At 40.8% G+C, this 14,532-nt stretch overlaps 2 protein-coding genes across 3 annotated transcripts; both read left to right on the forward strand.

The window, feature by feature from the left end:
* Window positions 1-822: 822 nt before the first annotated feature.
* On the forward strand, window positions 823-3,950 carry LOC101299839. 2 transcript variants are annotated; one of them, XM_004293349.1, is made up of 5 exons: window positions 823-1,086; window positions 1,296-1,425; window positions 1,712-1,917; window positions 3,107-3,197; window positions 3,376-3,950. In XM_004293349.1, exons 1-5 carry the CDS (start codon window positions 1,078-1,080, stop codon window positions 3,720-3,722), a joined length of 783 nt encoding a protein of 260 aa, XP_004293397.1. In that variant the 5' UTR covers window positions 823-1,077; the 3' UTR covers window positions 3,723-3,950. The 2 variants fall into 2 exon arrangements, with proteins under 2 accessions (XP_004293397.1, XP_004293396.1); XM_004293348.1 differs by having other exon boundaries at window positions 982-1,425.
* Window positions 3,951-10,457: 6,507 nt separating this feature from the next.
* Window positions 10,458-14,092, forward strand: LOC101292000 (oligopeptide transporter 3-like). The gene is made up of 6 exons (XM_004295282.1): window positions 10,458-10,946; window positions 11,367-11,464; window positions 12,001-12,570; window positions 12,670-12,925; window positions 13,024-13,206; window positions 13,298-14,092. Exons 1-6 carry the CDS (start codon window positions 10,458-10,460, stop codon window positions 13,910-13,912), a joined length of 2,211 nt encoding a protein of 736 aa, XP_004295330.1. The 3' UTR covers window positions 13,913-14,092.
* The last annotated feature ends 440 nt before the right edge of the window (window positions 14,093-14,532 follow it).

Consider the following 14,532-nt stretch of genomic DNA (forward strand, 5'->3'; position numbering starts at 1 on the left):
AATTTCTTCTGAAAATTAAATATCATAATTAGTTACTTGTCTCAGAAAAATGATCCCATCTCATCGAGTGCATGCAGTACTGTTGTTGTACGTATTCCAAATCAGACTTTTTAACAAATTAACATAATTAATTAACATACATATATGATTGAGTTAATTTCCTCATGATCAGTGCTGCTACTGCTGATTGATCACTTCCACAATAACATAATTAACATTAAAGAAAAAGATGAAGCCTATCGACATTTGATTTGATCGAAAGGTGGCTACTTTGGTTTGATTGTACGTAGAAAGTAATGGATGCTTATACTGAAACCTTATCAGCACTAATTCAATAGCTTTTTGGGTTAGCTAGTTCATCCTTAATTAGCTGACTGCAGATGTACATTAGCTTTTCCTATATGATCTTTTACTTTCTAGGTTGCTTTGCAATGATCAGATACGGTGAGCATCCAAGCGATCAAAACTAGCCTCTCTTTTTGCTCGATCAGTGTAGATATTGCATCGGCTTTTCTTCGATCAACTTGACAAAGTAATATGATTGAGTTCTTATAGCAAAGGAACAGTGTTAACCATTTTGTTACCATGCACCGGCCCTGTGTTTTCTGGGTAAATGAGTGTTTGTCCTAGCTAGTGTTTAATCAATACAGGGCGGTGCTGCGTCCCTACGTAGACCCCCGAAGAGAAGCCATTTAGAGGGAATTGAAGGGCAAATAACGAGCGAGTGAGTCAGCATGGTCGTATGGTCTAGTCTGCATTAAACAATTCCACATCAGATATGCGGAATTCCCACGTAACATAAATGTCCTTGCGTCCCCTTCTTTCTTCCCACTCCACTCCACTCCCCAAGTCATTTCATTTCCATTCATTTCTATTCAACAACCAGAGCGGGGTGAAAACTAGTGGCTCTACTTCTCTCTTGCAGTTGCAGAAGGCAGAAGCAGATCTAATTAACCTATATATTGTCTGCATCTTCCAAACAATAATAGTCAAAGCTAGCTACCTTTGGATAGCTTAATTTCTGAAGCAGAAGAAGTACTGTTTAGAATCAACCAGCTCAGCTCATCTAGCACAGAAATGGGTGAAGTAAGTATTCATGTGAACTGAATATCCTCTAGCTTCTTAATAGTGTCAACGTACACTATTCTTGTTTTGGTTAGCTCACGCTTGTTCTCCACTGCAGTTTTGAACATTTTGTCTCTGATACACTAGTTTTCATGCATCCTCGACCTCCATGTCCGGTTTTTTGTTAGTTCTTCATGTCTCTGGCATTAATGTCGTTTGGATCTGAACAGGAAAACAAACCAGAGGAGAAGAAGGAGGAAGAGAAGAAAGAAGAAGCGCCACCCGAGATTGTGCTCAAGGTTGATATGCATTGTGAAGCTTGCGCCAGGAAAGTTGCTAGAGCCTTGAAGGGTTTTGAAGGTCAGTTCTTCTTTCAGTGATCAGTTCAGTTCTTCTTTGAGCTTTGATTTTTAAGTATATATGTTCTATGAATATTCAAACTTAAATCTTGAATTATCTGCCTCTCTCGTGCACCTCTCTAGCTCTATCTCAGCACTTGATGTTTAGCAATTTGCACGTTTAAATTCTCAGATGATGAATTGAAGATTTTGTAGTTGGTTAAGGCCAGGCTTAATTAGGATGGGTATGTGGAGTTAATATATAATTAAATTAATATATGGAATGGAATCTGGGTGCATATATGCAGGAGTGGAGGAGGTAACTACAGACAGCAAAGCGAGCAAGGTGGTGGTGAAAGGCAAAGCAGCAGACCCCATAAAGGTGTGCGAGAGATTACAAAAGAAAAGTGGCAAAAAAGTGGAGCTGATTTCACCTTTGCCTAAACCACCGGCCGAGGAGGAGAAGAAAGAGGAGCCCAAAGAACCAGAGAAAAAGGAGGAGAAAAAAGAGGAGGTAACTAACTGATGACTCCCTTCATTCTTTTTTACCTCATTCATCTGGAGCCTGGAGCGATCCAAGTAAAATAGTGAAACCTAAACAGTTCAAATTTGTAGGTTTTAGGATATGGATGGGGCTGTGGACCCAGTTCCCTAAACAGTGAAATTTAAAATGTGAGTGGCTAAAAACTGACCTGTGAGTGTGGGACTGGGTGTTTAAAATGCTGACATGAAAGTAACAATTCAAAGCCCGCAAAATGACACCCCACCCATGTCCACATTCCACAGTGTAAGCTAATTAGGCACACTTCACAAGAAATATATAACAAGATTAATTTTGTCCACTACTTTGACCCACCATCTTTCACCACTCACCATGCTGTGTTGTTTCTTTCATGTTCTACGACAACACAAACATGAAACATGTACTGCACTGCAGCTGTAATAACCATCGCCATTTTCATACAATCTTTTTTACGTTCATAGACTACCAACAATTACTTGGAAGATAAATGATTAGTGTCACAGGCAAATTACTATGCTCATTGCCATTCCTTGTTAGGAATGATATATTATGCAAAAGAAAAGAGGCGCTCTGCCTCTAGATTCTGCTGGCATGGCATGGATATATGTATAAGCAAATATATATAGGCAAGCCAGAGCCAGGCAGTCATATATCCTTTGTATCAATCATCGAGACTTGCTTCTTCGTTGTCGTACCTGTATTGTTTTACTCGATCTCCTTTTCTCGCTCACATTGGAAGCTGCGTCGACTCCGTCGGCATGGCCTCACCCAATTCACCATGCATGTGACTCCACCTTAATTTGCTCTCCTCCACTCCCTTTATCCAGCTCTTTCTTTGATCCCCTGCCTTTTGCTAACGGAACCTTTACCAACATCCCTCAAACCAAACGAGTCCTTGTGAAAAAAAAAAAGAAAAAAAAAAGGACAACACACGTACGTAGCTTAGTTACGTGCGAGCTGGTCTTTCTCTCTATCAATTTTTCCAGACACTCCCTAACTATACACGTACAGCATGCCTCCAGTGATTCGTTTGATCATGTCTACCCTTATAATTTGTGACATTTATCATCTAAATTAAGAGACACTAAAGAGATATGGTGCTTAAAACCCCGGGAAAAAAAAAAGAGCAGATGGTGTTTGATTTTGTTTCTTACTTATTTTCAACTCGATGTCTTGTCAGCCTCCCGCTGTTGTTACAGTGATTTTGAAAGTTCGAATGCACTGTGAAGCATGTGCTCAGGTTTTACAGAAGCGAATCCGAAAGATCCAAGGTATAGTACATTTATGCCAAACTCGTACCTATTCAGTACGTTATTCTGGATTTTTCATGCAGTAAGTTCTCTGCATACCTACGTATAATGCCTATATATAATCAAGTTGTTCTCTGTGTGGATATGATTATGCTGTATATGTCTGAAAAATGATTCGGTGTGTGTGCATGTGTTGCAGGTGTGGAATCAGTAGTAACAGACGTTGGTAACGACCAGGTTGTAGTAACAGGTGTTGTGGATCCAGCCAAGCTTGCAGATGATGTCTACAAAAAAACCAGGAAGCCCGTTTCCATTGTGCCCAAGGAGGAAGAGAAGAAGGAAGAAGAAAAAAAGGAGGAGAAGAAAGAAGAAACCAAAGATGAAGAGAAGAAGGAAGGGGAAACAGTAGAAGGCAAGGGATCAGATGATAACAAGAGTTTTGATATCAAGCGGAGCGAATATTGGCCATCAAAGCACTACTCGGATTATGCATATACCCCACAGATTTTCAGTGATGAGAACCCTAATGCCTGCTCTGTTATGTGATCGATGACAAGCTTGGACGAGTACTCCATCAATCATCTCTGTAACATTTTGCCTAATATATGTCTAATTATGAATCGATTAATAAGAAACTTAAGACAACGTGTTTCATCATGCCATCCTTTGGCATGCAATGTATCCTAGATATTATATATATCCTGTGATTTTGGGAGGTTTGTAGTACTTAATTGATATATGCCTGTAGTAATTAATGGGTTACTTGTTGAACTGACTGCCTCAGTAGCAAGTTTTATCGTAAAAAGTTGATAACTACTCCGAACTGTGAATTTTGATACGTTTGAAAGATGACTAAGTAGATCGAAAAACCTTGCTCATCATCCAGGAATTAATGATATTCCGTGAAGATTTAGCTAGGACGGATGGTCATCTCCATTCCCGCGCCAACAGGCCCATTGCCATCCTTAATTCTGGCCGGGCTGCTTTCATATATGGAAACTGGGCTTACGAAGGAAAAGAGAGGTTGGATGCATTGTTTATAGGTACTTGGAGCTAATTGAAGAGAGGCCAGAAAGTTAATTTGCATGTTGAAGTATGGATCCCTAGGGATATGGCTTACTGCTGCCAGAAAAGAGAAAATTAAGGGAATAATGAAAGAGCAACTAATAAATGATTGAATGGAGCAGATTGCAGGACACAAAATATAGCTAGGAATCTATACGAATACGATCCAATTCAATTTTAAGTGAGTGTGCCATCAATTTTTAGTGAGCAATGTCGACACTGATAGTGCAATGACAAATGTGGAATCTAAACTAATAAAACGTCGATCGACGCAGCATGTGCCCTCGATTGACCGGATTGAACGGCGGGGACGAAAAATTCCCTTGACTGATTGATTTGGATCGATCGGAGAATGAATTGATGCAGTACTGTAGTGAACTGGTGTTGTTCCAAGTGTCACACATACCACCAGTAGACGCAGCAATTGCGATCTATCGAGTTGCAACTCTAGTCTGGTGGCATGGTATCCGACTATATATCCGGCACGCCATCCATGCACTTATCCCTCTCTTTTTTTGGAAATGCACTTATCCCTCCTGATCTCCAACAATAGTATGTAAAAACTTATCCTCGACGCCCAAATTAAGATCATATCCCTGGACCCTCCGGCAGGCCTTTTACAAGTATTGGGGTCAATGCAAGCATCTAAATTTGGACCACAAGGGCACTAGCAAGCTAGTTGAATGAATATGGCCGGTGGAACAGATGGTACAAAGGTACCTTCATCATTTGCAGCTTGGAATTGCTTGGCCGATCGATCGATGGAAAAGCTGAAATAGACGGGCTGCGAGGTGGACGACACAGCACATATATACCACGGCTGAATGGATACACTGTGTTTGGTTGAATTGGGTGGTACCTTATAAGCTAGCTAACTTCAGCGCGCTTCAAAAGAAAAAGAAAATGCCGATCGAGAGAGAGAGAGAGCTAGATATTACATCAGTAATCACGTCTGCATGTCTCCATCGTGAACTAGAACCTAGAAGTAGTACGTACGAGCTACTACTCCATCGATATGATGATCTCGGTCCCAATTGACTCCAAACTAAGTGGCCTGTAATAGTTTGTACTGCAATATCGCTAGCTAGATATGGAACCCAAGCTACAGTAGGAGGGGACGTCCTAATGCTTGCTGCGATTCCAACTTCACCTTGTTGCCTAGCTACCTACTAATCTTGGCCGGTTAATTTGGGGATGATGTGTTCATACTTACATGTATATCTATATATCTACTCGACAGATTCAGCTAGTGCTGGCAGGATCTTGCATATCAGTTCTCCTGAGCTTAAATGCTTAATGGGACATGTTAACAAGATTATATAACAAGCATGCATATATCAGTCATGACCAGTCATCAGGGCCGGCCCAATGTTTAGAGGGGCCCTGTGCCAAAAAAAAATGGGCCCTTTATGTTGGGAAAAAAAAAAAAAAAAACTTGAAATAGCACTGAATCAAACCTATGACCTATTTGCAAAAGAAAATAAGAAGGGCCTCACCAACTCAACTACTTACAATTCATGGATATAGACACTAATTATAATATATATACACTTTCCACCGAACCAAAAAAAAAAAGAGGCTCATTGCCGGCCGGGGACCCTGTGCGGCCGCACGGCTTGCACCACCCCAGGGCCGGCTCTGCCAGTCATGTGTGAACGAACGTTTCAATTTCTATGAACAACTTTTAACTCGTGCTTAGTACGCATGGATTATTGATGAAAAGGATCGGATAGAAAGGATTTCAAATCTTGAACTGATCTGTGTGTGTGTTATTCCCTTTGCTTCTGTATCTGGTGGGCACTGAAAACGGACGGCAGTAATATTGGTAACCACAATTTCTAAGTGGATGATTCTAGCCCGACCTTGCTAGGCGGAAAGAAAGACTGACTTTAGTTTGTACGAAGGTGACTGCTACTTTCGAGGTACTGATTGGAAAAATGTTTATGTTAGTGAGTTAGTGATCAGTTCACTGAAAGAGGTGACTCGTGAGATCGATGTTGATCGAGAGAGATTGATTAGTCCCCTCTTGTTTTGTTTGCTGTAGTAGTTGTAATGTCTTCGATCGATCTCCATCTGCAAGCTAGCTAGATGTGAAATTTCTTGTCCCAAACAATAAACTAGTTAAACCAGATTTGTGGTGACCTTTGCATCATCATTATCTGGGAAATTAAAGGGTAGGGCAGTACTAGCTAGGGGAGGTTGTGTCACTTGTGTGTGTGTGTTTATATGTCACCAACGATTCCTAATGTATAACGGACAGCCTTCTTAATCAAGACCTGCATTGTTTATATGTTTTGGTATCTTTCGAGCGAGCTAGCGTCTCCTCCTAAATTTGAAACCTGATTAAAGTATATATCTTGCACGTGTGTGTGTGTATATATATATATATATATATATATATATATATATATATACACCACCCCATTTTAAAAAAGCATAGATTTATAGCTAAATTTTAGTTTAAAATGCTAAAAATTAAAATTAACTCATCTCAAATTTCTGATTTTAACCTATATGTTATTAAAATTAGTCCATTTTTGACATAAATTAGTAAACGTTAGTTCAAAACTACATTTCTAGCTAAAGTTTAATTGAAAAGACTAAAAATTAAAAACTAGTCCAACCTTAAATTTTCAAATTTAGCCCATATATAATTAGACTTAGTCCATATTAATAAAAAAGAAAAATTCTAACCCAACCTATTATAAAATCCTAGGTCTGCCATAGTATATATATACACACTACTGTACTATATATAACGATCGAGACTCATAATTCATTCAAGGGTTTAATTAGTTTAAATTTCACGTAACTAATTAATTGGCTATGCATGGTGCAACTGGTGTAATAGTTTGTAGCTTGGTATATATAATTAACTGCATCTGGTATGTACGTATCTCTATACAGTCGATCGATACTTGTATTGTCGTTATGCATGTTCATCGCCAATTGTAATCATCATATATGTAATGCCAGTAATGGCATGCATGGCCTAACAAAGGACTTAATTAATCAGTTGGATTAAGTGGTCAAGATAATTAACGGCAGGTATTGTAATAACCTAATGGTAGCTAAAAACATCCTTGAGATGGATCGAATTCTCTTTGCTGTGGAAGGATGAACTAATGTATTCATTAATATACTAGCTGGTCCTTTTCTTTATTTGGTGGCCGGCAAATGGAAGATATGAACAGTTTGTCATGGAGCTCCGAGACGTCTCGTCATCTCGACACTCCGGGCGAGTGTGTAACTCGATCTATCTGTGTGTATCTTATTCGTGTTTTCGATTTCACTGCAAACATGCATCCAACTGATGAAGCTGGTTCGCCTGGTTGTATGTATGTAATTAACTAATTAAAAGTCTGTCTGTTCGATTTCAGGTAGAAAGAAGGAAATGCGTGAGTGATGATCAGATCGATCTAGATAGAGTGGAGTGGAGTACTGGTGTTGTACAGTACTGATACTAAGAGAGAGTCAACGAGATCGATGGAGCTAGCTATATGGCTAGCTGCCTAAAATTAGTCGTGCAAAAGGGATCGGAATTGGCTGGCCTCCACTGTGCATGCATGATGAGCTACCTCAATGGAGGGTCTGTGTATTCCCCCTCTCTCTGATTGGACACGTACGGTAAACTCCATCAACTGGAGACCCCACGGCGGCCACCACTGGGAGGGCCGCGCGAGGATGATGATCCGGAAAGGGTTTACTACTTATGAACAAGTCATATATGCAATTATTTTCATATGTAATGCATGTGATTGGTTACAGATTAGCTTTTTCGCCGGAAAAAAAAAATAGTGAACTGAGTTTTTCAAGCACACCAAACACACAGCGGCTCAAGTACTGATCGATGACTTTGAATCCAAGACATTCATTGTTACTAATGATGAAACATGATATAGCTCATGATGTAACGACTACATAAGAAAACACATGTCACTTCCTCTATTAAGGTAATCTTAGCTAACTATAAAAAGATTTGAGATAATTGTAGCTTTATGGTAATTGATCTCAATCATGGTCGGCCTGGTTTCTGTGATTGTGGTGGTGATGAGATTACTGATGGCAAATTGGCAATGGCAATTAGAAGAGTGAAGCTATAGAAGGCGTTGTTTTACTTTAGGAACAAAATAATAGAATATTTAATTAATTAATGAGCTTTGTGGTAAATTTTAATAAGACGGGGCGGTGATGTTACCACAAACCTGAATGAGGTGAGCAAATCTGAAGAGAAAATCTTGCGTGCGACAGTCCTGCCAGGTGGCACATGCGACTAGTCAATCTTGTTCTGCTCACGTGTTTTTCCTACCCCCAAACCCATCGTTCTTCTTCCCTCCTCTTCATCGTCGCCGTCGTGGTTCTTGAGGGCGGCCTTGTCGTGTTGGACATCGAGGAGCCGCGGGACTGGGAGCGGTAGACGATCTCGTCGTGGGAGTAGGACGACAAGTCGTTCGAGGAGTCGAAGGGGTGTGGGTGGGTGGTGTTGTGGCATTTGGGGGTGGACAAGGAGGAGGAGCATTTGATGGTTTAGGGTTTGGGGGAGGGAGAAGAGATGGGTTTTTGGGGTTTGAGGGAGGAGGGGGACTGGAAGAGGGAGGAGGATGCCATTGTTGAAGCAGTTCCGGCAAAGAAGAACACTGGTTTGGGAGTGGGGGGGTAAACACGTGGTGGAACAAGATTAGTAGGGTCGCATGTGTCACTTGGCACGACTGTCGCACGTCAGATTTTCTCAATAGAGAATCTCACGTAAGGATATGTGGTGGGGACGCATGGTGTCCTACTGTCCTACGTGGACCATGCAAACCCATGTGCAGAGGGAACGGGCTTTTGGTGACCACAAGGCAGTTGTGTGCGAGACGTGCCGAGGCTCGTGGTGCTCACACGCGCGGTAAAGTTTTGACAACCATCCATCAGACGCGAGTGGCGAGGAGTGAATGCACCACCACCCACCACGTGGCAGTCATGTCAAAGTACCTTTTTCGTTCGTGCGTTGCCACTATTACCGTTTCACCCTTAAAATAAAATTTCTACCCTTTTTACATGGACATCGACGTGGCAGGAGTACGAACAACGCCAAAAGTGCACGAGCTTTTTCGTCCTACGTGGCCCTAATCAACGGGAACTGACTGTCGGAGACGGCCACTGACCAGTCGTCTTCTGGTTTCTTTTCGTTAACCACGTGTAGACCCGAGTCAACGAGACGTTTGTGGTGCTACACGCCCCAAGGCAAGTGATTCTCACACGCGTAACTGCCATATAACCACCCGTTAATCATTTACCGCCATTTGTCACTTTGAGCTGTTAACCATGCTCTACTGTCTTGCATTTGGTTCCCATGCATTTACCCAAACCCTACTAGATGAAAGAGAATCTGGTTTTCCTTCCTCACATCTAATATTTTACCAAAAGTATAAAACATCATGATTTAGTTACCATAAACAAAATGGTTCACAGAATTATGCTAGCTACTAATAGGCAATAGTTTGTAACTTTTGGTAAATGACTGATTAAGCCTTGTTAGGTGTGTGATGTTGATGCTGCATAGTGTTATTATGCTCAAACTTCTTGGACTTGAGACTCCAAACAATCAGAAAATTCCAAACATACAACCCAGTGACGTAGCTAGAAACTTTGTCCATAATAAGGAGGGTCAATTGACTCCTCTAATGTCCATGTAGCTACGCCAGTGTGTACAACAATGGAATGCTTAACACTCATCCCTTCAAGAATAATAAAATGTAATGTATAAAAGTCAGGATTCATGTGACGTTGTATGAAAATTATAGAAAAATATATAGGAATCCCCGTAAGGAATCGAATGTCATGAAATTCCCTCACGTACTGTTGCAATATATAACTTATAAGTCTAAAATAACATTATATTTGTCACACTATACTATACACAATAATAGTAGTGTGTGAGTTGTCAATTTGTTATGAAAGGAAATTAAGGGCAGATATGCTTCTTTCTTTTGAAGGAGACGACGGCGAGTTTATATATATAGCTCACCTCCCCTCTTACTCTCGCCACTTGAATTCCAGAAGCCCAAGTCGGAGAGAGATAGATAAGAAACACAGAGGGGCTCTCTCTCTTTTTCTCTTTTTTGGTTTTTTCCTGAGATAAACAAGAGTACAAAGACAGCTGCTTTTCCTGTCTCTGTTGGCTGTTTTGTTTTTCCCACACACAGAAACACACGCCATCCGAGACTGGGATCAATGGCTTCCAAAGTCGATCCCGAGAAGACCAAGCTCGACGAGGAGGAGACCCGAACATGCGAAATCGAAGAGGTGGCCCTGGTGGTGCCGGAGACCGACGACCCTTCACTTCCGGTGATGACATTCCGGACTTGGTTTCTAGGCATCACCTCATGCACCATCCTCATATTCCTCAACACCTTCTTCAGCTACCGCACTCAGCCTCTCATCATTTCCGCCATTCTCATGCAAATCGCTGTCTTGCCCATCGGAAAGTTCATGGCCAAAACTCTGCCAAACAAGGACTTCAATCTCATGGGCTTTAAGTTCAACTTGAACCCCGCTCCCTTCAACATGAAGGAGCATGTCGTCATCACCATCTTCGCCAATTGTGGGGTCTCCGCTGGCGGAGGTGATGCCTATTCCACCGGTGCCATCACCGTCATGAAGGCCTATTACCACCAGAGCTTGAGTTTTCTTTGCGGCCTCTTCATCGTCTTGACATCTCAGGTTCGATTCCTTTACAGTACTCAAGATTTTATTCTTAAATCAAATTGCTGTTTTTGAGGATAAGAATCAAGAGGTTTTGGAAAATTTGAGCCCATGAATGAATTGCCTTGTAGAATAAAATTGTGGGGTTGTTCTTGTTTGTTTGGACGATGAGTGTTTAACCGCTGAGGTTGACAGACTGCTCTGCATTTGATTTAATTATCACTAATATATTTTGTGTTAGCCTTAAAATCATAAAATTAGTCAACAGGTGGTCTTTTTCAATCGAAGAAAATTCGAACAAATACAAATTTTGCATCACGGGAGAGACCATAGATTTCTGTCTGCCCAATATGTTTTTTTCTTTTTGAGAATCTTATTCTTTTTTCTATTTTAATTTTGTGGATTTTAATTATGGAATTGTGTTTTGATGATCTGCAGATGATTGGGTATGGATGGGCTGGATTGCTTAGGAGGTACCTGGTTGACCCCGTTGAAATGTGGTGGCCTGCAAACCTCGCTCAGGTTTCTCTGTTTAGGTATGGCTTTGTGTTTTTGCTTTAATTTGATTGATCATTGTTTACTTTGGTTGCTGACGAAAAAACAACTAATTAAAGTTGAAAACTTTGCCCTTAAACATTTTCATATTGTTTTTGGATTCTACTGGTTGAACTTGAACATTGTCTTTCTCAGAATATTGAGCAGAATTTAGGGAAAGAAAATAAATAAACAAATGAACCGAACTGCAGCAGATCAACTAGATTGTTAAGATATGAGAATCGTATGTCCTCACTTGCATCTTTTTGGTAAAAGTTTTATCTTTTTTATTGCTAATGGATGAAGTCATAAGACATGTGAGAAGTGATGCTACAAGTCATAAGCTAAGTGCTGGTTCAATGGTTGAGAATCTGTTTCATTATAACGCTACAGTCATGGAAATGAAGCATCATGATCAAAGTCCTTTCTTAAAAGTTTCTGAGCTGTATGCCGGGAAAGTAGAGAATTTGAATGTATTTTGTTACTGCTCTCTGATATCATTTTGATGCTCTTGCTGTGGTTGATGTGATTTTTACAGGGCACTCCATGAGAAGGAGCATAAAGCAAAAGGCATGACACGAATGAAATTTTTCCTGATTGCCTTTGCAGCCAGCTTTTTCTATTATTTTCTCCCTGGCTATCTTTTCCCAATCTTGACATTCTTCTCATGGGTCTGCTGGGCTTGGCCACACAGCATCACTGCTCAGCAAATCGGCTCAGGTTACAAGGGACTTGGGATTGGTGCCTTCACCCTTGATTGGGCTGGCATTTCTGCTTATCACGGCAGCCCCCTTGTCACACCTTGGATTTCCATTGTCAATGTCGGAGTTGGTTTTATCATCTTCATCTACATAATTCTCCCTCTGTGCTACTGGAAGTATGACACTTTTGATGCTCGAAAGTTCCCTATATTTTCCAACCAGCTGTTCACCAATAAAGGCCTTAAATATGACACTACCAAGATCACAACGCCACAATTAGAGCTTGACATTGCAGCTTATGATAATTATGGGAAGCTCTATCTTAGCCCTCTGTTCGCTTTGTCCATTGGATCAGGATTTGCAAGATTTTCAGCGACCCTCATTCACGTGGCACTTTTTCATGGCGGGTATGCTTGCTCATCACAATGATATAGCTTCTACTCTCTTAGGCTATAATTCATAATGTTGCCATGCTAACAAGTTTGTGCTTGATTTTGTTTTGCTAGTGCTATTTTGAAGCAAAGCAAATCAGCAGTGAATAATGCAAAAATGGATATCCATGAAAAACTGATGCAAAGCTACAAGCATGTGCCTGAATGGTGGTTCCTCATCATACTATTTTTTAGCGTTGCCCTCTCCCTGCTCATGTCTTTTTTATGGAGAGAAAGTGTGCAGCTGCCGTGGTGGGGAATGATCTTCGCATTTATTTTGTCTTTCATTGTCACCCTCCCAGTTGGGGTCATTCAGGCAACTACCAACCAAGTACGTAATCTGAGACTTGATAGTGTTTGTTTGATTTGTAGTCGTAACAATTTGTGAAATATCATTCAGTTTAACATCTTTGATTCATTTTTCTGCAGCAACCTGGATTCGACATTATAGCACAGTTCATGATTGGTTATGTGCTCCCAGGAAAACCTATAGCAAACCTGCTTTTCAAAATATATGGAAGAATCAGCACTGTCCATGCGCTCTCTTTCTTGTCTGACCTTAAACTCGGGGTCTATATGAAGATTCCGCCTCGGTGCATGTACACAGCTCAGGTCTTTTTCATTCTCAAAAGTTTTATATGCTTGGCATTTGATTTTGTTTCCAAAACTTATTATTCCACTTTTCTTTTTTGTTTGTCTCCAGTTGGTGGGAACTCTGGTTTCTGGTATTGTGAACCTTGCAGTTGCTTGGTGGATGTTGGAGGGCATTCAGAACATATGTGACACTGATGTACTCCCCCCTGACAGTCCATGGACTTGTCCTAAATACAGAGTCACCTTTGATGCTTCTGTTATATGGGGCCTGATTGGACCAAGGCGACTGTTTGGACCTGGAGGACTGTATAGGAACTTAGTATGGCTATTTCTCGTCGGAGCCCTCTTGCCGGTTCCTATTTATGTTCTGAGCAAAATCTTCCCTGACAAGAAATGGATTCCGCTGATCAACATGCCGGTCATTCTTTACGGTTTTGCTGGCATGCCACCGGCAACTCCCACCAACATAGCAAGCTGGCTCATTACTGGAGCTATCTTCAACTATTTCCTCTTCCGATACCACAAGCGCTGGTGGCAGAAGTACAACTATGTTCTATCTGCAGCATTGGATGCCGGCACAGCTTTCATGGGTGTCCTAATCTTCTTTGCGCTGCAGAACAACAACATTCTTGTTCATTGGTGGGGGAGTGAACTTGATCATTGCCCTTTGGCATCATGCCCTACTGCACCGGGCATTACAGTCAAAGGCTGTCCTGTTTTTTAGTAGCTGTAGATAGATCAAGTAGTGGAACATAGGCATAAGTGATTGAATCTTCAAAGCTGAGGGAAGGAAAGTTGTAGTTTACTTGCATACTCTAGCAAAAGGGAAAAGGATGGTCTCCTACTTTGATATTCAACAGATGAAGTTTCTCATTTAGAGGAAATGAATTGCTATTCTGATTTCATATTAGCATCTCTTATTTTTTTAGTTTTGCTTTTAAACACTAAAGATCTTCAGCAGCACTAGTTGAGAAATAACAGGAAACCAAATAAAACAACATAAAATTATAAAATTTCACAGTCAGTACCCCAATACTCGAGAGAAGCTCCTAATATTGTGGTTTTGTTTGTATGTTTACAGTCAAGAATGTCTTGTAGGCTCTCACCGGATCGTATCCTTTCTTTATTTACCCTTTTACTACCTCCTATTCACTGAACCAGAATCCCATCATTCCATCGAGTACGACTTTAATCTTGCATTTCTTTCAGTGATATTGACATTTTTACCTGAAATGCTTATGTTTGATAAAGTTTGGCTAAAAGGGGAACAAGATAATTTCCTAGTGTTGTAGCAATGTGACTTTGTCAAAGGTAGGTTAGCTATCACCCAACCCCCTCTATATG

Source organism: Fragaria vesca, linkage group LG3 (assembly GCF_000184155.1).
Source record: "Fragaria vesca subsp. vesca linkage group LG3, FraVesHawaii_1.0, whole genome shotgun sequence".
Classification (NCBI taxonomy): Eukaryota; Viridiplantae; Streptophyta; class Magnoliopsida; order Rosales; family Rosaceae; genus Fragaria; species Fragaria vesca.